Source organism: Uloborus diversus, chromosome 10 (assembly GCF_026930045.1).
Source record: "Uloborus diversus isolate 005 chromosome 10, Udiv.v.3.1, whole genome shotgun sequence".
Lineage (NCBI taxonomy): Eukaryota > Metazoa > Arthropoda > Arachnida > Araneae > Uloboridae > Uloborus > Uloborus diversus.
In genome coordinates this window covers 13,035,388-13,057,645 of record NC_072740.1, presented here as the reverse complement: position 1 = coordinate 13,057,645, position 22,258 = coordinate 13,035,388, and the positions used below count along the sequence as shown (strand labels likewise).

General features: G+C 29.9%; 1 protein-coding gene across 1 annotated transcript in view; it reads right to left on the bottom strand.

The window, feature by feature from the left end:
* LOC129231659 (rho guanine nucleotide exchange factor 10-like) overlaps window positions 1–22,253 on the bottom strand; it is a gene marked incomplete at its 5' end in the record, with an annotated part of 57,664 nt that extends 35,411 nt beyond the window's left edge. The window contains 9 exons of the mRNA XM_054866022.1: window positions 2,242–2,463; window positions 4,787–4,879; window positions 4,995–5,111; window positions 10,068–10,247; window positions 10,502–10,579; window positions 12,739–12,842; window positions 13,117–13,210; window positions 14,840–15,069; window positions 22,181–22,253. Coding sequence (XP_054721997.1) covers window positions 2,242–2,463; window positions 4,787–4,879; window positions 4,995–5,111; window positions 10,068–10,247; window positions 10,502–10,579; window positions 12,739–12,842; window positions 13,117–13,210; window positions 14,840–15,069; window positions 22,181–22,253 — 1,191 coding nt within the window. The remainder of the gene's footprint in view (window positions 1–2,241; window positions 2,464–4,786; window positions 4,880–4,994; window positions 5,112–10,067; window positions 10,248–10,501; window positions 10,580–12,738; window positions 12,843–13,116; window positions 13,211–14,839; window positions 15,070–22,180) is intronic.
* Between the last annotated feature and the right edge of the window lie 5 nt (window positions 22,254–22,258).

Below are 22,258 nucleotides of genomic sequence, written 5' to 3'. Positions count from 1 at the left end.
AATATTTCCTAGACAAAATGCCGGATGTTAAAGTACAGACAGTGGGAGTGTCAGTTATCATTTGTAAGAATCATTAATCTGGATTGGACTAGTACGCAATACATTCTCTTGTGAATCAATATCCATCCACATCCTTGCAAAACACCTTAAATTATGTCTGGAACATCAATAAAAGTTTTACCTGAGCTTCAACAAAATTGAAAAAAACATTTTTACATTACTTGCATTGAAACATTAGATTATTCTGACATAGTAAGATTTTAAGCTTCATTTAGATTTTAGAAAATTGTTTAAAGTAACTCCTTAAAATTTCTTAATGAAACTCAGTAACTCATAACAATTTGTAAAAAAATCATGATTTTTGAAAAAAGGAAAATTGATTTTTTTAAATTATCACACTTTATAAATCCAAACAGGGTACTCTTTATTTTTTTAAAGAGAACTTAGAAACTTCATGTATAAAAATGTAAATTATTTAATAACTGAAGTTAATATTTTTGAAAATAACAAAACAATATATTTTATGTACAGGGTTGAGCACAAATGATGGACCAGATTTTAAAACATCATTCTTTCGAAACTATTGTACATATTATAAGTGATACATGAATGTAAAGAGAAATATACCACTTTTTTTTCAGCTGCAAATGTTTAATGTATGCATGTCTTTTTTATTACAAGACAAACATCTAATTTGTAATTTAGTTTGTTTCACATGACATGTTTGATTTCTTTTTATGGGGTTGTGTCAAAGACACTTGCCCCCAATGCCAAAAACAATATGATCACAGATTCGATGTTGTTGTGTAACTAAAGGCTCCAAAATTGAGCATTTAACATTTTGTACCACGTGCTCACATTGCAAATTTGTGTCATTGAACTTAATTGAAAAAAAAAATTGGCATATTTCTCTTAAATTCATATGTCACTTATTATTATATCTGTGGAAGTTTTGAAAATATGACTTTTTAAAATCGGATTCATTATTTGCGTTCACATTGCATTACTTCACCAAAAACCTAACAAAACATGATGTACAACCAATTTAAAAGAAAATGCTAATGATTCAAAGCAAGTTAAATATAGATGGCACAACAGTACATTAAGTGCAGAAAAATAAAGGGGTATGGAGGAGTAAAAATTGATAGTGATATATCAGATGAATATAAAATTAAAGATAAAATGAATAATAAAAGCTTTCTTTTTTTGTAATATAATTTTGATTTCATTTGAATTTGATTGCCTCAGATGACCATTTTTTTTTCAACCAATTTCCTGTAAAAGTATATAATTTACTGCTTATACATATAATTACTGCATTCATTTTACTATTTGCTCCAAACACTTGAACTTTTTCACTTGATATATAATTTTAAAGTATTTTGCTTCATTAATTCATATATACAAGCTTTAAATTTTTAACAAGAATTAGTTGAAGCATTAGTAATTCTTACGTTTCTCTTTTTTATATTTTTTTAAAATATGCAATATAGCGACAAGTGTAAATTGTAGCAACAAGCCTCAATACCAATACTTTTATGATAACTTAGCTTTTAGCATAGTGCTTCAAGATTGCCTGATTGTTTTCATCAGAAAGAAAGAAGAAAAGAAAAGTACTAAACAAATTGGCAACTAATAGTGGTAGCTTAACTTGGAAGTGTTTACTGCATTTAACTGTAAACTAAAAATTAAAATTTCCAGTTTGAGTCAGGAGACAAACTTTAAATTAATCGAAGGTGGTCAAAGTGGGAAAGAATTCAAAAATAAGAACAAAAGGTTGGCCTGACTAAGAAAAAAGCAAAAAAATTTTCAAGAAAATGTGTAAAGCAAAAGATGCAAAATGATTTAAACCAATAACAAAAGAATTTAAGAATATATGTAAGGTAAAAGATACAAGATGATTTTAAACACTGATTTTCTAGAAAAATCATTTGATTTTGATCAACTGATTTAAACGTATTCCCTGATTCATACTTTTCATTTCAAAACCCTACAGAAAACTAAAAATACTTTTCAATGTTTCATTGCATTGCAAAAATGCATACTTATTGACTTTGGCAAGATGAAATCATTTCCTTTAGAATCCCATTATTGAATTAGTAATCACCTTCTCTTTTATTAAGCCAATAATATTACACAAAATGACCATTATCATCATGATTAAATACTTTTATTTCTGCTCAAATAAATGAAAGACACTAAAATTAAATTTTTTTGCAGAAATACTGTGCAAATCATTACCAATTGGATAACATCATCTTGTCTGAGTAAGTAGTGATCTCTTTCAGTTGAAGATTTAAAAGAAAATTTTCCTAAGTGCTTCAAAACCTCTCTGACAGCATGATGTTGCTCTGCCTCACGTTTCCTTTCATTCAGAGTTTCTGCCAAGGATTCTAGCTGTGTTAGTGCTAATTGCAAGGACATTCTATCATGATGACCAGGTGGCGTATCTTTAAGTAAATCCTTCAATGAAAAAAGTATAATAAATAAGTCTCAAATTGAGAAAAAATTGAACTTAACTAATATGTCAATGAAACTAATGCACATATCAACATAACAGACATGTATCACTTAGTTTGGATAATACAATGCAAATTCAACTAATTTGTAGAAACAAGCACTCTCCTGATGAAAAACCTTTAATATAAAGTCTGAAATTTGATTAAAATATGAAAACTTTAAGAGCTTAAAAAACTATGATTAATGCATATGAATTAATTCATCTGTCAGAGTCCTAATACAAGAGAGCAAACAAAGAATTGTCATTTTTGAACATGTGATATGGATTTTTTTACTTATTTTTCTTTGAGGTGCCACTTATTATCTATTTTAAGTACAACATTATATGTTTGCACGCTTTTTCACACAAAACATTTTGTGTGCTATGCATAATAAAGTGATAAAAAACTACAGTTTCAAGCAATGCGAAATTGTCAATCAATTTCATCCCACCTGCAATCAAAAAGAGCCTAGTTAAATTTTTGCCTGTGCCTGTTTTTGGAGACTTATCAACACTTGTCTTGAATGCCTCATATCCAACAATTATATGGGTTCTTACAACTTCTTTTTGATACTTTAACATTTCATTGTTTTTTGAATAAATAACAGTTGTTTTTGTTGCCAATCAGAGAATTTAAATGTAATGATCTTTCAATAATTAAAACAAAATTTAATTCACATCCATAAAAAGATCAGTGATGCCTGAACAAAGAATGCCAAATTTTAACAGACAAAATAATTAATTAAAAACGGCCATTCAAATAAATTTTAAGACATTAACTGAAACAACTAATGCATTAACTTTAAAATTAGCAGAAAAAGAAAAATAATGGTTCAATAAAAATTAATAAAGTTTGACAGATATAGAATGTGAAAAAAAAAATCACAAGAATAATGTTTGAGAGACCTTTTTAATGAATCTAAAAATTGTTTGCGTAGTCAAGAATAGAAATATTTAAACATAAATCAAAATAAAATTAATATGTGTTCATATTTCATTTTTAGGACCACAAAAGTTTGCTTTAATTCATTTATCGTTTTATAAAATGATTTGTAACTAAGATTTTTCTTATCAGAATAAAAACAGCACTGCTAATTGATAGGTTCACAAAATTAAACTGTTTATTAATACAGAATTTTTCAGTTAAACTTTTATTAATTATATTGAACAAAATATATTTTTTAACCTTGTATTTTCCAGCATACTAGAAAGGACCATGTATACGTTGTTGAAACCCAGGTGAACCCCAAATTTTGAGTCATGCTGTTTGATGCAGGGTGATACAGTACTTAAGTATGCATACTTTTCAATACAAAAAAAATTACAATTGTGCTGAAATGATTATGTATCTTCTAGGTTCAGGCATGCACCAATGTATTTTCAATGTACACATACAATGCTGTGTTAATAATTTTGGTGAAAATGTAATTCATTTTTAGTTAAAAAATCTGATTTTTTTCCTATCTTTCTTTCTTTTTTCATCCTATTTTCCTCACTAAGGAATATAACATGAGAAGGCCTTTCAATGATTGTCTTTACCCTGATAAATTCTAAAATTTGGAGATTAACATTTTTGATCAAAAAACCACTTCAAGCAGTCACCTTATCAACAGTGGCTGAAAGCATAAAAATGCTCAGAAAAGTGGTGAAATATGTGTAAATCAAGTTTTAAATGAATGTTCAAGAGCATTTTGAATTTATCGAAAACCTGTCACTAAGCAACAAGAACTATATACAGTTAAATCCCGTTTTAACTAAGTCAAAGGGGCCAGTAAAATCCTCTCAAACAAACTTCCTTATACTGATATTACTAATGTTGACATTGCTCCAATATAATTAGAATTTTAGGATTACTAAACTCTTCACTAAAATGAAATTTTTGCTGTAATGGGTTTAGCTAAAACAGAATTTGATTGTACTAAATAAATTTGAAAATTTTGAGCCCTAAAAATTTTCTATCACAAAATTTTAGTAGAGATTAAGTTGCCTATAACTATATTTAAGCTGTGAAAATTCAAGCATTTACACTATCATTAGGAAGTGCTGATTATTAAGTATAATAATAATTACAAAAAGTTTGGATATTAGGATATGACTTAATTCACTTGGATATTAATATATTTTCAAAAATAAGATTTTATGGGGGTTATATTTGTGTGAGTGTCAACAATTTATTATGTGCTTCAACTATTATAAAACATTGCATCTATGCACAAGAAAAAAAATTTAACAGGTCTGACTATCTTAAACAAAGTTTTTTTTTTAGAATGCTCAAATCTATTCTACCTGAAGCATTAATATAAACTGAGGAAATCTCTGAACAGGCTTCACCATTAGCCCAAAAAATGACAGCCTATCTGGGCTGTTGATTTGCTTCACCTAGAGAGAGAGAGAGAAAAAAAAGACATACATGTTATCCACAACAAATCTTTATAAAAGTATTTTTAAAATATTATGCATAAGTTCATATTTCAGGATGTATGATTTAACTTACTTTCAAAAAATCAGCGAATGCAGATTTATTCTTTGATGCCTGTTTAGCGGTTTCCATGGCTAATGAAAAGTTGTTGATGAAATCACTATAAATATCCAGAACCATTGTCTTAGAAAACTGCAAAAAAATATTAGAGAGAAAAGTGAATAAATTATTAAAGAAATTATCATATGAAGGTTGGATAAAAATTTAAAAAGTTAACCAAACACATGAAAAAATACAGAACACTGACTTTCGTTTTTTAATTTTTAGTCAATCAATAATTTGCTCAAAAGGAGTGAAATGAATTCAAGGAAAAGAATTTTTGACTACTAAAATAGGTCCAGATTAATATATGAACACGATTCATTACATACATTAGGTAATTCAGAATCTATTGAATGTAAAATTCAAATGCACGTACAGGGTATTTGCTATATCTAGAGATTTGAAATCTATGACTTTCCATGACTTCTGATTAACTTCCCATGACTCGCAAAATGCAATTTTTCCAGCAAAAAACATATATTTTTCACAAGAATATCAAGATAGTGCTGCGTAAAAATAAAACTGTAACTATCCATGATTTACACGTTTCTAAAAATTCAAATTAGTGCGAAGTGCAGCTAGATGAGCTACTATTTCAACTACAAAAGAATTAAAGCAACAGTGACTGGTGATATGCATGATATAATTAGGGTTTCAATTTTATAGTTTGCTACTAAGAACATATTTAAAATTTTTAAATTCTCAAAAATAGTTTTTGGTTTCCGACAAACTAAACAAATTTTTAATTGATAAGAGTATACGTGTGAACAAATTTATTATTGTTTCTCTGAAAAATTGCATATGATACACAATGATCCTTCAATCACAAAAAATATTGAAAAAAAGGTTTTAATTGTAAAATGATTTTCCAAAACAAAATAATCTTTAAACTTGCGTCAATAATGAGCTAAACCTACTGGTGAATAGTAAACTGTTCCTTTATAACTTAATTACCAGAGATGAACACCAAACCTTTAGGATAGGGATATTGAAAAAAATTCCCAAATTTGAGCAATTAGTAACATTCCTGGATTTTTTTTTTTTTTTAATTCCACTTAAATTTCTCTGATTGCCATATTCTATCATCATACTAAATGTCCTTAATCAACTTTTAGGCCAATTTTATTTTGTAAAATCTTTATTAGTTTTGAGGCACTAGTGAAAGTTAATGATAACTTTTATGAGTTTCTTGAACCAACTCAAATGCAAATGAATTAAATTTTTGAATGAACACAGCCAAATTAGAAGCATACAAGTCCTCAAGTCAATGTTTCCTTTTAAAACTCATTTTATAGCTTCTTTAAAATTATTTGTATTCCTTTACAGTTGTAAGTTCCCCGCTTAGCCATTAAGTTTTGCAAAATTAACCTAAATTTGATTTTGTTTTACTTTTTATGCATACTTCAGTATTTCTTTCGCAGTTCAGCTTTATACTTTCTGCAATAAATGTGCATTGTGCAGTAGTTAGCTAGTAATGCAGTCATATTTTTTTGTATTAATAAATCAGAACCCATCATGGGGAGGTCTCTGCTCATTGTGCTCCACCTTACCCTTCCAATCCGGCAAACCAAGAAATAGTTATCCTTATATATATAATAGCAAATTCACTGATTAAGTAACACTGACATGATCAACAACAAAATTCGTGCCGTAGCATGATAAATTGATAATATTTGACATGTAGGGAAATGCTTTATTTTGAAATGGCTGAAATAGATCCGGTAGCTTAACTGCTTTACTTGTAAGACTATGATTTCAGGAGAATGAAGAAATGAAAAAGTGGTCCACAATTAATGCTATCTACTGGAGTTAGGGTGAAAATTTCAATTATCAATATATCACCACACAGGCAATTGCTTCGTTCAAATGTAGAAGCATTTTTCACCTGGCATACCTTGACGGGCATTTTTCTAGTTTATAATAGTTGTATGTTTGCAATACATTTACATTTGAATTTACTATTCAATATTAAACAAATTTCTGCATTTGAAAAAGTTTGAAGGACTTCTCAGTTTTGACATTTGTCAAAGATTTTCTTATAAATCCCTCCCATGCATTTTCCTCAAATACCTTTTCAGCAGGTTCACTGACCAGTTCAAATTCTTTCAAAAGCTTAAGTCTGACAAGGGAATTTTAAGAATATAAACTTCTGCAACTATTTAGTTTTAACAACGGGAAAATAACCTTATTTGTCCCATTTTCTATTGCTCAAGAGGATGAAATTGAACTCGTTGACTAGTTGATAAACTCTTCATAGCTTACATGCTACAAAACTTGTAGCAGAAATTCTCTGTAGCTACTGAAGTATTTCCTAATGTTACATATCTTGCCTTGCTTCATTGAGCCAATTACTTTAAATGTCGACAGCCATCTACAGCTAATAGCAAGGTCTTACGTTTGGCAGAGTATTTACTTCTCTGAATCACTGAATTCAATATTTAGGGAATTGTCAAATAAATTACTTGGTAGAGTAAAACTTTCAATGAGTCAATACATTGGTTTAAAAAAAATATATAGATAAATAAAAAAAAACCTAACTATACTAAACTATATTTTTTTAAAGATATTAAGATATTTTTGAAAGTATTATAGCATTAGCAGCTTTGCTTGAAGAATATACAACTGCAGATCTCCATTAGCACACGTTAACTAAAGTTGATGAGTGATAAGTCCTGGATTTTGACATGAAGATCAGGGTCAAATTTCCCTTTCTGAATTGTGCCGACAATACACATTAATTACTTCTAATGTTTTTAAGACAGTTTTTCTAATTTTAACTTCTTCCATCAAAATCTTATGAAGTTAATTGCAGTTAATTTATCAAAACCATTTAAAGCTTTCTCAATGCTTCCAGAAAATGCTCCTTACGTCACACTAAGACTGTCGTGAGAAGATTGTGAAATTGCTTAGTGAATTCGCAAAATGGTATTTGGAGAATGAAGAGACAAGACATGGATTTATAAAAAAAAAACTCTATAACCGTGATAATGAACACCATAAGAGAGTCATTAAGTTCAACTTCAAACCTTGATCCAAAAGTTGAAGGTTCTTTAAATTCATATAGTAGTTTCTTCTCCCATTATTAAGTTTTGAAGCATCAAATTAATAGCAGTTGATTGACTAGTATATGGATTCGATTTCTTCCTTTTCAATAATAAAAATGTGACAAGTAAGGATATATTACCAACTTTAAAAACAAATTAATTGCAGAGATTTTCATTTGTGAAATTCCCACGTCACACCCAGGCTGTTGAAAAGATTGAAACTGGTCAGTACTAATCAGAGTAGTGCAGAAAAGGTATTTGAGGAAAATGCATGGCATGGATTTATTAGAAAAGCTTTATTCTTAGGATTATCAATGCCAAAACTGAGAAGTTTTTCAAATCTTAAGTCCAAAGTAGAAATTTGTTTGAAATCAAATAGTAATGTAAATATATTACAAATATGTAACTGCTGTAAATAACTTTTTCTTGATTTGTTGCATAGGAAGGGCAATGGAATATAAAGTACACCTTCTCATGGTAGATTCTGGGTAGTTAATGTAATAAAATATAACTACATTACAAGCAAAGAGTTGCACAATGCATATTTATTGCAAAAAATATAAAACTGGACTATAAAAAAAGAAGTACTGCAATGTGCAGAAAGGTTTAAAAAGTCATTTTGTCATGAAACCTCATGGTGTATGCACAAACTAAAAACTGTAAAGGAATGTAAGTAATTTTTAAGATACATAAAAAGAGTATTAAAAGGAAGCATATGAATAGTATTAGAACAAAAATTTTTGGTAAATTAATTCAACATTTTGAAGTTGGACCATTTTTTTCCGCTTTTCCAAACACAGAAACTAATCTAAAGACATAAACAGTTATTTTTTTTAAAATTATTTTCCCCATATTTAAGATGCTAATCCGCAATTTTTATTAACTAGAAGTCCCTAATCGCAAATATCCATTTTTTGGCTCACCTAAATATTTCACACAGAATGACTCAAAAAGCTGGGCAAGTTCAAATTGCTATATTTCCTGCATTGTACTTGAACTCTAAATTTCATGTGATTATGCACACATGGAAGTTAACAGACGGTCAATATGAATTCCTTTGGCTGCAAGAATAACTTCTAGAGAATAGCACAATTCGTCCCACACTCATTGATGCATCACTGAGTTGAATGCTGCAATGATAAGTTTTCATAGGTTTTTCAAACCTGTGAGAGGAGACGGTACATAAAAACCCATCTTTAGCAAACTTCCACAAGAAAAAATCACAGGACCTCAGTGGCCAGAACTGAAATGCAAGTTGTGTTGCTTATTCTGTCAAATTTATTCTGTCAAATGCAGTGAGAAGCAAAGGGATGTAAATGCACTTTTTAAAGTTCCTAGTAAAACACATTAAAAGTTCAGATGCTAGGTAGGCTTTCCATGAATTTGTTTCTAAACCATGCTGTGTATAAGCACCATCCAGGGCTACTAGTATCATCTCTTGTTCCAAAACAGAGGTAAAGTTTTCCTACCATTTGTACAGATTCTCCAAATTTTTAACTTTATCTCATTGCTTCTCACTGCCTCAAATATATGACTGAATTCAAGCACAATAGATGGAGCAGGAAATACAGCAGTTTACATTTACTTCCATGATTTTGAATTGCTCCGTACTTTAATATTTTATCTACAATATTTTTCATACTGAAAAAGACCAATGCTAGATAGTAGCCAGAAAGTAATAACTGATAAATTCATTGAAACAAAGTGATAAAAATTTGAAATCATTATACTTTTTAATTAACATCTAAGACTGTTAACATTATTATTACAATAAGATTCAACAGATATTTGAGTGTAAAGAGCAAATGGATGGGGGAAATTATTTTTTGCATTATACATTCTGGTTTGTTGCTTGGTGAGAAACTATTTTACGTAATACAAAAGACAAGATATATTTTGCATTTGAAGATATTTAACACATTAAAAAACAACAACTAATTTTTTCCTCTAACTAGCAATTATCAAAGGGAATTGAAACTACTTTCTAGACTCAATTACTTACTGATGCAACAAATACATCTCCTATCTTTTCTTCTTGATCCCATTGACGAACACATTGAGTAAGAGCTATTCCAAAAATATTATGGCACTGCAATATTTGTTCCACACGATGAAACATAATGCTAATTTTATTGGCACTCACAATGGGTGGAGTTGAATCTTCTAGTGGATGCTTATAATCCTACAAAACAGGTAAAAAAGAATATTTATTAATACTAGATCTTTGTTTGAATTTTAAAAAAGCAAATAACCAAGACAAAAATAACTTGATTGAGATAAATCAGTAAACATTTACTAGTAATACAATAAATGTAATAAAGAAGTATTTAGTTTATAGCGGGGGGGGGGGGGGATGCAACAAAATGAAAGCAAAAAATATTTAAAAATATTACAATCTAAGTTTTCCAGTGATAAGAATGATTAATGCAGACTTACTCTGATAAGCCTTTGCAATGAGTTTAAGTAGGAATTTTCACTATCAACAACACTACCCACAATGTATCTTCGTTTCATCTGCAAACATTTAAAGACAAGCATAAATACATAACAATGTTTAAAGAAGAAACAGTTAATATATTTTATACACCATCAAAAAATAAATAAATAAATAAAATAAGTAACTACAACAATAAAAAATTTAGTATAAAAAGGAAGCATATGAATAAAATTAGAAAAATAATTTTAAATATTTTTAATTTAATTCTACAGTTTGAATTTTGACCATTTTTTACATTTATTCCAAATTCTGAAGCTGACGCATGATATTTAATTTAATCTGTTGACATTTTAGCTAAATATTTTTTTTTAAAGAAATGATAACCCACTGTAAATATTTTTTCACATAAAAATCCCCATTTTTTCCTTATGCAGATTTAAACAACATTAGATGTAAACAGAAATGTCTAATCATGTGAAGCGACCTCATTTCAACAACTTGCTCAATTGAACTAGTTCAAGTTGATGAACTAAATCCTATTTTGTTTTCTTTGATTGTGCGAGTTTCTTGAATGTTTATGTGTTTGGAAACAGCAGTAGTTGTTTTTCCTAAATGATGCGATTCTTTGCTTCAGACTATTTTAACATGACATGCATAAAGAAAAATATGTCTCTCTCTCTCTTACACACTCTTTTAAATTGTCATGCATGCATATATTTTTGTCTGTTCAGTTCTGTTATACCAATACATTGTTTGAAGCACTGTATAAAAATGATGTAAGTCAAAATTCCTTATTGAAAATGCATAATTTAACTTAGTGGCTCGCTGTATTTGAGATGCATCTTGTAGATAAATTTAGTGCAAATTTATTTATTTCCTGTTGAACTGGATTCAATGGTTTTGCACTGATTTTAAAGCTTTCATATGTTTGAAGCTTAAAATAGATTTTTTCTATGGACATTTCTCTAGTGTTCATTTTACAATCACATAACTCTGCTAACCAACTGGTATGAACTTCATTCAGACTTACATTGTTGCTGTTGTTTCTAATGGAGTTGCATAGTGGCTACTAACCATTCATTGACCAAGTTCATTTCCCAGAGACTGGCAATAATTAATTCATAAGTCACCACTATCAGAGTATACCATTTGCATGAGAATTATGAAGTCTGGTTAAACCAATAGATGGAGGCATTTGAGTTCTTACAATGCAAAACTGCACAAGGATTTTAATTTTGCGAAGAGCATTCAAAGCCAAACACTCAAAGGATATTTTACATGTCGCATACTCATTCAAGGTGGACACTTGATTTTTTGCATCTTAAAAATCCACTGACTCAGGTTCGAATCTGCACTTTTGAGCAAGGCCAGCTCAAAAGACTGGACTACAATGACTACACCACTCTTTCGAAATCATAAAAGTTATAATACAATGAAAAGGAATTTTCCTTAATTCAAAGCGTTTAGTTTGTCCCAGGAAACCAATATTTTAAAAAGTTTCAGGGAATGTTCTAATTATGGAATAATCAAGGCGAGACACATTTGAACCTTCAAAATAAAAAAATAGATAAATTGAATTCGAATAAAATAGAATTAGAATCAGTTTTCTGCAGAGCTATAAAAATTGAACACGACTGAGGAAAGAGCATAGAAGCTTTTCCATACAATTTTCCCCCCATACAAAATGTATGGGGGGGGGAGGGTAATAGTTAAATTTTTATCTAAGCTGAGGTAAAAGTACTATGGAGTCTTTAACATAGTGAGAAAACTGAGCACAACCTTTTAAAATATGACTATGTATTAAAATATAATCCTAATACACTAGTTTATACACGTTAGGCCATATGACTCACCCCCCCCCCCCAACTGCGCCAGTAAAGTAGCTGACTGCCCTAGTGCCAGGAGTTTTTTCCCAAAGTGAAATGAACTGATACTGTTTTCCTTTCTATTCTGAGCTGGTTCACAAGCGCTTAAATTAGTAAAAACTGACTACAATTTGCTCTGTTCTCCCACTCAAATTTGATACTAAATGACTAAAGTAAGTTGGCTTAAGTTAACCAGTTCAAATTATAAGAATAAAATACTCTCACGAGCATAATCTTTAAATGAGGTTTACGGAGTTAGTTAAATAGTATAATGTTATTCTTCATCCTAGTAATAACATTTTTAGTTAAACAAAAAAAAATTCATAATTCATTTATATGTGCTTGAGCATGAATATTTCTGTTCTACTTACTTTTTCAGGGCTAAGACCAGGTGGCATAGGTGGTAGGGATAAAGGTGGCCTCTGTTTCTTTGGTATTTTCACATCAACATAACCATCTTCATCTGCATAGAGCACTGTTAATAATTAGCAAAAAATAATGACATCATTTCAAATACATAAACATGGTATGAAAAGTTTGAAAACATTTAGAAAAACATGTTCAGAAGTATCACTTTTCCATTGGGGATTAGTAACAATAGTTACTTATTGCGCATCCTTTTATTCAAGTTCACCAGTCCAAAAAGAAAAAAAAACTAAACAAACATACTTTACTGCAAGTTTTAAGCTAATCTCAATTTTATTTCTTATCAAATCATAATTCTCAAAATGACAAAATAGTGTAGTTACCTTGAGAATGTCTATTAATTTTATTTACACATTTTTCTAGTTCATATTCTTTCTTTCTTGTAGAAAACCATCGAGTAAAACCTCCAGTTATTCCCTGAAATTGAATTTGAAAGCATGAAACATACAACAAATTAAGTACGGCAAATTCAGAAAAAAAATTTCTACAATACACATAGCCCTGTCAGCAATTGGCTTCAAAACCATGCTGCAGATTATTTTTACTATTAGTAATGATAATGCAATTTAGTACAACATGCAAACTAATAAAACGTTCACTTGCAATATTTTCATGTATTTTTCAAGTTTACAAATAAAATCAGAGTTTTTAGCAGAGGGGAGACTCCTCTTAGATTTATAATTGGAGGAGGATTATAATTTTGTGGGAAGGAGAGAAAGTAACAATGCAATTTGACTACCTTAACTTTTTATGTATATCCACATTGCAGAAGTTTATGTTCTGAAAAGTTTATGTTCACTTATATTCTTTCAAAACTTTTATTCAAATTCTTTAAAAAATGCTTAAAAAATTCTTTAAACATTTTATTGCACTAAATTTACACCAGTATTCCAAAATTTAATAAATATTTTAAAACCTAAAGAAAATAGTTATTTTATTAACTAGAATAAAAAAGGGGGAAAACATTAGTATTTTTAATGTTTTTAGCCCTTTGTTTCTATTGCAAGGAGTCAAAAACTAAATGTATCAAACCAAAAGCTATTCATCCATGCTTTAGCATTTGATGTTAAATACGTTGAAATAAGAAGCATTTTAATTTCTGCTAATATACTATTGCATAAAATATTATATAATGTTCATAAATAAGAACTAAACAAACTCTTTGCAGATGCAGAACTGCTTCTACATGAAAAAGTTTGGGAGGTTATATATAAAAGCACAAGTAAGCACTAGGAACACAAAACCAGTTACGTCGCTCTTTGTGGAGAGTTATGGAACTGCTTGGTATTCATTACTGAATGCTTAGGGCTGCTTACACATACAGTAAACTCACGATTATATGCGGTTGGCACAAGTGCCGCAGATAATAAAAATCGTGGATAAACCGTAGAATGGCTAAAATGGGGGATAAATTTTAAAAAAATTGTCCTTCCTCAAAAACTTAACTGTATTGATGCATAATACTTCCTTCAAACTGAAAGTACAGTAAAAATATTTTGTATTTTTGCAAACCAGAACTTATCAATAGAGAACACTTGTTTGTACGTTTAGGAAAGTACAAGAAAAAAATAAATAATTAAAACAAAAACAACCGAGTTTATTTATAATTTTTTGACAAAAAAAACAGCCATTGGTATTTGCTTTTTACTCTGAAAATGCATGCTCTTGATTGTTAAATGACTCGCAGATAATCCACCCAGCGGATAGTCTGCTCACGGATAATCAGGAGCTTATCATCTGTACTGCCCACATTAATTTAAAAATTGCTTCCTGAAGGTTAGCAGAGAGCAATGCATCTTTTTTTAATATTTTGGGCCAAAAAAAAAGATGCTAGAGCCAAAGTATAGTTCGTGTTTATGATATTCCAGACTTGAGATAGTTTTGAAAATTTTAAGATTCCCTTAATGTAAATTTAAATATCCAAGCATAATTATATTTTATCACTAATTTAATAAAGCATTAATCAGAAAAATGTGTATTATTTAACTAGTAGAACATTAAATTATATCAGAGAGAAAAAATAAACTTTTATTTTTAAAAAAGTACCTCATTTTCTTTTCCTTTCTTAGTACTTTTCTTCTTTTTACCAATAAATCTTGCAGCTAATTTAGATGCTCCAGTTTCTTCTTCAATTTCTTCACTAGCTGAACTTGCAGAATGATCATTACCAGCTTCAGATTCAATCCAACTTACAGTGTCTCCAAAATCTTCTTCATTTTGATTAATTTGCTGCAAATCTACTTCTTCATATATATTGTCTTCAGGAGTTTGCAAACCTAACACAATTTTAAAGGCTCATTAAAATAAGAAAAGAAAAAAAAAAACTAAAGCAATAACAAGCATGGTTTAAATATCAAGACAAGGTAAAGAAATAAATATTGTACGTATATCTATATTGGGGATGATTTTATATATTTTCCGGTACCAGAACACCAACTGAATTCTGAGTCATGATCAATTTAATGGGAAAGGGAAATTAATTTTTCAGAAAAGGCATTTTGGCACTAAAAATTCATTCTTGATATAATGTATGTGTATATATATATATATATATATATATATATATATATATATATATATATATATATATATATATATATATAGTCAAACCTTGTTAACATGAACTCGACAGGTATTTTGTGTTAACCAATTTTAACGTTTACCAGATTTTGTGTAAGCAGACAAGTTTTTTGACTCGGAAAATATAGGAACCAAAGTACATTTGCACAAAAATGTACACAGAAGCATTTATATTTATAATTTAAGTAAGAAACATAAGTAATTCGAAACAGGCAACGACTATTCGGGGCATTTCTCTACAACAGTGCATTTTTAAACATCTGATCGAAAAACTGAATATTCGCTGCAGTGTGGGTGGGTAAAAAAACATAATTTATCGCATTTAGACATTAAACCTCTACCTGGGCGGAACAGTTGCCCAGAATCAGACAAATTTTTCTTTTTTCACGATGAAGTTTTAAATCTAGGTTTGTCAGCCTCTTGGTAAAGATTTCACTGTTCATGCGAGCTTTTTTACTGTACGCATATATAGCGTCTCCCAAAAGTGTTCGTACACCTTGAAATTTTGTAGTAAAACAAAAATAACGTAAAACTGAATTTGAATATGAAGTCCATTTTTTTTTTCACACCATTCCTATGCCATTCTGAATAAAATCCAGTAGTTTTTTTCTAAATATTGTCAGATTTTATCTTTGAAATTTGTCAAAAAATGAAGAGACGGAGAAATAATACGCCTCAAAAGTCATCGTACACCCAAATTTTTTCGAATAAATTCATGATTAAAACTACCATATGTCATTTTTTTATTATTTTTGCATTGTGTTGACCCTTTAAAGTCATTTGGCTTTAATTTTTTGTTTATTTATTCCTTAATATTGTGCTTATTACTTTAAAATGACTGGTATTTGAAAAACACCACAAACACCCATTCGAAATTTGAATTGTTTCCTCACAGTAGCGGTAAATTGGTTTGAAATGTCTCGAAATTAGGTAATTTATACCATTCTATAGTGAAGTGCTTGATAAAATGCTTTAAAGACAAGAATCGGATCGAAAACACGGTAAGAAAAGGTCAACTGGCGAAGTTAACAATGCGTGATCAGAGGTTTACAGTAAAAAAAATTACGAAAAATACACATTTGAGTGCTGAAAAAATTTCTGCAGAATTGAACAAAACATTTTACGTTTAATTTTCTCCTAAAATTGTTCGCCAAGTTCTCTGATTAGCTGGATTAAACGGGACCTCTTCCTGCAGAAATTTTTTTGTTCGTGCGAATAACAGTAAACTTACGCTTTCTGTCGCAAAATCAATGATAAATAAGCTCAAAACGTTTTGGAACAACGTTTTACTTATAGATGAAAATAAATTCAACATTTTGGGTTAAATTGTTGTATAATTGTAAATAAAAGAAAAAATGAGATTTAATCTGAAGAACTTAGTTGGATCAGTTAATCAGGACGGTGAAGGTGTTTTAGTGTGAGGGTGCATTACAGCATCAGGACTTGGAAATTTGGAATTTTTTGATTAAATAATGAATCATTTAAATATTTTAAAAAACAATTTTAAACTATTAGCCCAAAATTTGGTAATTGGAAACAACTTTGTTTTTTTATCGAGATAACGATAAGAAGCACACGTTTGCGTTTGGTGCCTTAAAAATTGTCCTTAAGCTTAGAAATACCCCCTCAATCTCCAGATTTGAACTAAATGTAACATATTTAGAGATATCTGGGGGCTAGATTACGAAAATACGGCTTTGAAACGAAAATAGAGCTAGAAACAGTAAGACTCAAACTGTGGTTGAACACTTACTCAGAAATTACGCAAAAAAAGAAAGAAAAAACAATGAAATCTATTCCCAGACGTTTAAAAGCTCTTGTTGATACTGCATGATGTTCTACTAAATAATAACTTTGTAAAAAGTTAGATTATTTACCAATTTTTTGACATTTTTTCAAAGTGTACGAAGACTTTTGTGAGATAAAATTTCCGGCAATTTTTGGTTTTTGATTTTTTAAAAATTATGTTTTAATGTTTTATTAAAATTTTTCATGTAGTTTTGTTAAATATAGGTCATAGATCTTATAATAAATACCTATTCCGAAATATTAATTCTAACCAATGGATAATAGCCTATTTCAATGAAAGTCGTAGGTGTACGAACACTTTTGGGAGCCACTGTATAGTCTACACCTTAAGTTCATTTTTTCCTGAAGAAACAAGATTTTTACAATCTTCCTACAACAAAGAGAGAAATTTTCTCGCTGCCATCCATGTTGCTTGTGTCAAAGTGCAGATCTTTCAACTTTCAAAAATAATTTCATGAAAAAGGGTGGGGTTTTAATTTTTTCTTCAAGACCTTAAAATTTTCATCTTATGCGAGAATTTGTCTAAATCCTATTCGTGTTAAGGGATTAATTGAACACTAATTTGCATTTACTTCGCGCTAAGCAAAATTTTGCGTTACTCAAGTTCGTGTGAACAGGGTTTGACTATATATATATATATTTGTGTGCGTGTACAGTGAGAAAGTTAGAATAAAATAACAATCTAAAACCATATGTATTGATTCAAATTCAGCTCAATAAATCTTTACAGCTACTGAAAAAGTAATGGCCATTGATTAAACAGTTTCTTAAAAATATGTATTTTCAACAAAGACATCCAAACCAATAGAAATAGAGTATTTTTTCACAAAAGCACAGTATTATAAAAAGAATTATTAACAATCTGATGAAAACAATCCCATTCAGTATCCATGAAATTATTTGTTGCAATATTCAACTGTCAAAATAAAAAGAGTACTTAAACACTTTTCACAGAGTAAGTAAAGATATTTTTTTAAGATATAACATGAGTAATTGAACATAAACTAATTATGTTACAAAATTAAATTAAGAATTCATCAATACTGCTTTTATCAACTCTTATAATTTATGACGTAGGTCACTTTGTTTTGCAACATTTGATATCTTTTGCACTGCTGAATTTTAAGATTTCATATAAATTAATATTTATTCAAAGATAATTGCAAAATGAAGCACTGTTTAAATGAAGCAGTATGAATGTATATTGAATGAAGTATTATGAATGAATGTATAAAATGAAGTTATGCTTACACCATTAACAAAATAAGTAAGTAAAGCTGCACAAATCAATCAGTATTCCTATCATTGTAGATAGGAATATTGTGTGTTATCTTATCAGGCATTTTATTTTTTCTTGTCATCCATATGCGTGACCTGACAATGTATCAATTAATCCCATGCATTAACAAACCCCAGTCTCCACTACTGCTGTACTAAGTGGTGATATTCTGAGATTGGGCTCTGAGCCTTGGAAAGGATTTTTTCTCTGATATTCGCCACCTTTTAGAATGACCTTAGGTTTATGATGCAGCGGTCACTGCATGGCACAGGATAGGAGGCCACCATAACTAGGGTACTGCTTGCATTGGCAAAGCTCAAGCACATAACATTATCATCTAGCATATTACAAAGCACTAAATTCTATCATGAGACCACTCACGCTTAGCTCTATGTTTTTCTTTTATTTATAATCTATGGAATGGTTTTTACTATTTATTTTTTATTAAATTTAAAATTCTACTTAATGAAAAATTACTTTTTTCATTTTTATACAAGAGAAAAAGCAAAACATTAAGCGTTTCACGCATGAGAGATTGTAAAATGTTTCCCACGCACAGAAGAATAAAATTATAACCAACCATGGTGAATGATGCGCAACACTTCTTCTATCCAGCATGAATCCTTTGGTTATGCATAATGACACTAGAAGAAGCAAGGTTAGAACACAGGTTCTGAACCTTTCTCACTCAGGTAGCATACACATAATAGTATGTTCAAAATGGTCACATCATTAAGTAATGAAAATTAATGTATGTTTCATTGATTATATCAGAATTATTAAAACAAACAGTCCTGTTCAAGGCAAAAACCAAACTACAATTCACTAAAAAAGTGCTTTTTTACAATGCTCCAGCAAAGAAATAAATTTCGATCATAGCTTGCCAAGCATTAGTTCTCTCACAAATGCTTAGCTGCATATGACCAACAAGCAGCAAGTTTAGTATTGCTGGAAAACCCAATTGAAAAAAATTATTGCAGGGGAAAAAAATTGTTTCAACTAGTTTGAGCTCCAAGAAGGTCTAGCCTCCTTGTCACCCATATTTTAAACACTGATAATATGTTACAAAAATAGAATAAATTTAGACTGCTCCAGGAATTTGACATTTCATTTTCCATACAGCTGGAGGATCGGCAAAGAGATGAGGGAGAGATTTCATTATGACATCTAAGAAATGGATAGAAGAAACTTAACTCCCATGATGATAGTTTACTGTTGCAGGATATTACTGAGACAGCTTCCAAAAGAGCACATAAAAAGAATTCCAAAGCATAGATGAGCGGTCTAACGAAAGTTCGTAACATAAAATAAAGTTTAAAACGTTTTTTAAAAGTTTGTTTACCAAGCAAACGTGAAGAGGAGAATAGTTTACAAAAGCATGATGCAACTCTCGAAAATTATAAAATTATAACAAAAAGTTATCTATATAAATCAAACAATGAATATGCACATATATGCATGTGAATGTTTTCCTACACATAGGGTTCTCATTTACAACCTATTGTAGGGTTTTTTTACAAAAAGGCGTTAGAAAGGGGTGAAATTTGCATGAAACTTCTGGTCCTTGTATCTCGGAAAACTCAAAATGAAACATGAACAAGAGGATTCAGAAAAAATAATAAAAAGAGACCTTATCTTTGCCATCAGCTATTTTTAACAAGACAAACCAGTTTTTTAAGATTGCAGATATTAGGATAATCTTTTGAGGGAGGCTCAGTGCATATAACATGGCACTCGTTCAACTCTTGTGGAGTGTACAGAATTTTAGGAATAAGTATCCTCTCATGGTTCATCTTGAGAAGTTCAGGAAAACACATCAATTGTAAAGTAAAAGAAAATGTCTTTTTAACACATCTTTCTTGGTTAGTAGATGGAAATAATATACTCAGTTATTTGAAAACATACTATTCTATCAAGGATTTTTTAAGACCTTATTCTCATAGGGATTTTTAGGAAAGGTTTCTTTCTTCTTCTAATGAAGAGAGAGTTTAGGGGACTACTGTCCTCATTCTGATCATAATTTTCAGTTACTGTTGTCGTAACTTTGATGCAGAATTCTAACAGAGACCGTTGCCTTTATTTATGAATCATAGCCCCCAATTCAATTTGTGTTTTTAGGGATTGTAAATCTCATGCTAATGGCTAATGCGAGTTTTTTTTTTTTTTTTTTTTTTTTTTTTTTGAGACCAATATGTTGGGAGAGTAATGAGGATTTTTGAAGAGTTTCCCTTCTTAATAATTGTCAAATTTCTTATGCAGATTTGTAGGGTCTGTTGGTGCTGATTTGGGACTGTTGACTTTAGTTTAAAGGTAATTTTAAAAATATTTCTCTTCATTTATTCACGAGAAAATTCAGGACCTGTTTGGTGGAGCCTCAGTGCTGTTCTCTATCAAGGAATGGAGCAAGCACTGAGGTAGTTCACACAGAATGGGGTACATTTTGATATGGATTGGGATTTTTAAGGGGAGTGATGATTTTGTTTTGGAGCTGCAGTCCTCATTCTTTTACGGACTTACGCCTTTATTTAAATGGAAATAATTAAGGACACCCTTACTGTAATGGAGATTTTTAGGGACATTTGTCATTATTGTGATAGGAAATTTTACACTAAACTTCTTCTCTTTTATTCAGGCCTGAAGGAATACATATCATTTGACATCACGTTCATTTTCTAGGTAAACCGTGCAATGCTGAACGAAGCAGGTAGTTTTAAATTAACTAAATCAGAAGTTACTTTCATGGCTCCTTTAATTTGAAAATAAAGCACTGTGAACACAGTTGACACTAATTTTCAGACCCTTTAAGAGTGTTTATTCATATCATTATTTTTCCGTCGACTGGTGTCGGGTTTGCCAGACCACAGGTTAAGAATCGCTGATTTAGTAGTATCCATAGTTTACTGTTTGTTACTTTTTTTGCGTGCAATTCTTCCAACTATATTCAACATAAAAATATCATTTGCAACAGAGGAATATACTTTGACCCAAAACCTGCATTGTAAGTAATAGCTTACAACCCAATTGTATACATTCAAATCTAAAAGAGCTTATGTCACACAAAATTACTTTTTAAATTGGACTTATACTAGACGAGTAATAAAAAAAAATACCCTACATAAAAAGATATTTTTTTAGAATCATAAAACTATGAAGCAATTGAAACATAACTTCCTAATGTCATATATTTATAACTTAAAAAAAATAACAAAAACAAGGTTTAATTACAATAACTTTCTCTTCTAAAATACAAACCTTAAGTTCAACAATGCAAAATCTATATTGAAATTCAATACAATTAGTTTTCATAAATATCATAGTCTAATACAAACAAAAAATATCGTCTCATGCATGTTACACACGACAGCAACAAACACTTATTTTTACATTAAGAACAATATATAAAATTAAATAAATTAGAAACATACAGCAGAACTAAATCATAAAAATAAGTCCACACTTTTTTTTAAATTAGACACAAGGATATAAAGTTTTTCAACAACTGTGTGAAAACATAAATTCTTTCACGAATCGTAGAAATTGGGAATGTTTCAAAATTTTCCACACTAAGGTTAGGAAACATTTTACATCAACATGCATAATTGTATCATTAATCAGAAAAAGGAAAGTTTTTTGAAAGGAAAAGCAAATGCCAAGAAAATCATGCTAATTTTCACAGAAGAATAGAGAGAGAAAGCGAGAAAGATAGCTCCACCACCAACCTCGTGCAGAACACTGTTGTCTATGGGTGTCATCATAAAGCATGTATAAAGGTTCTTCATTTGATTTTCCTGCATAAG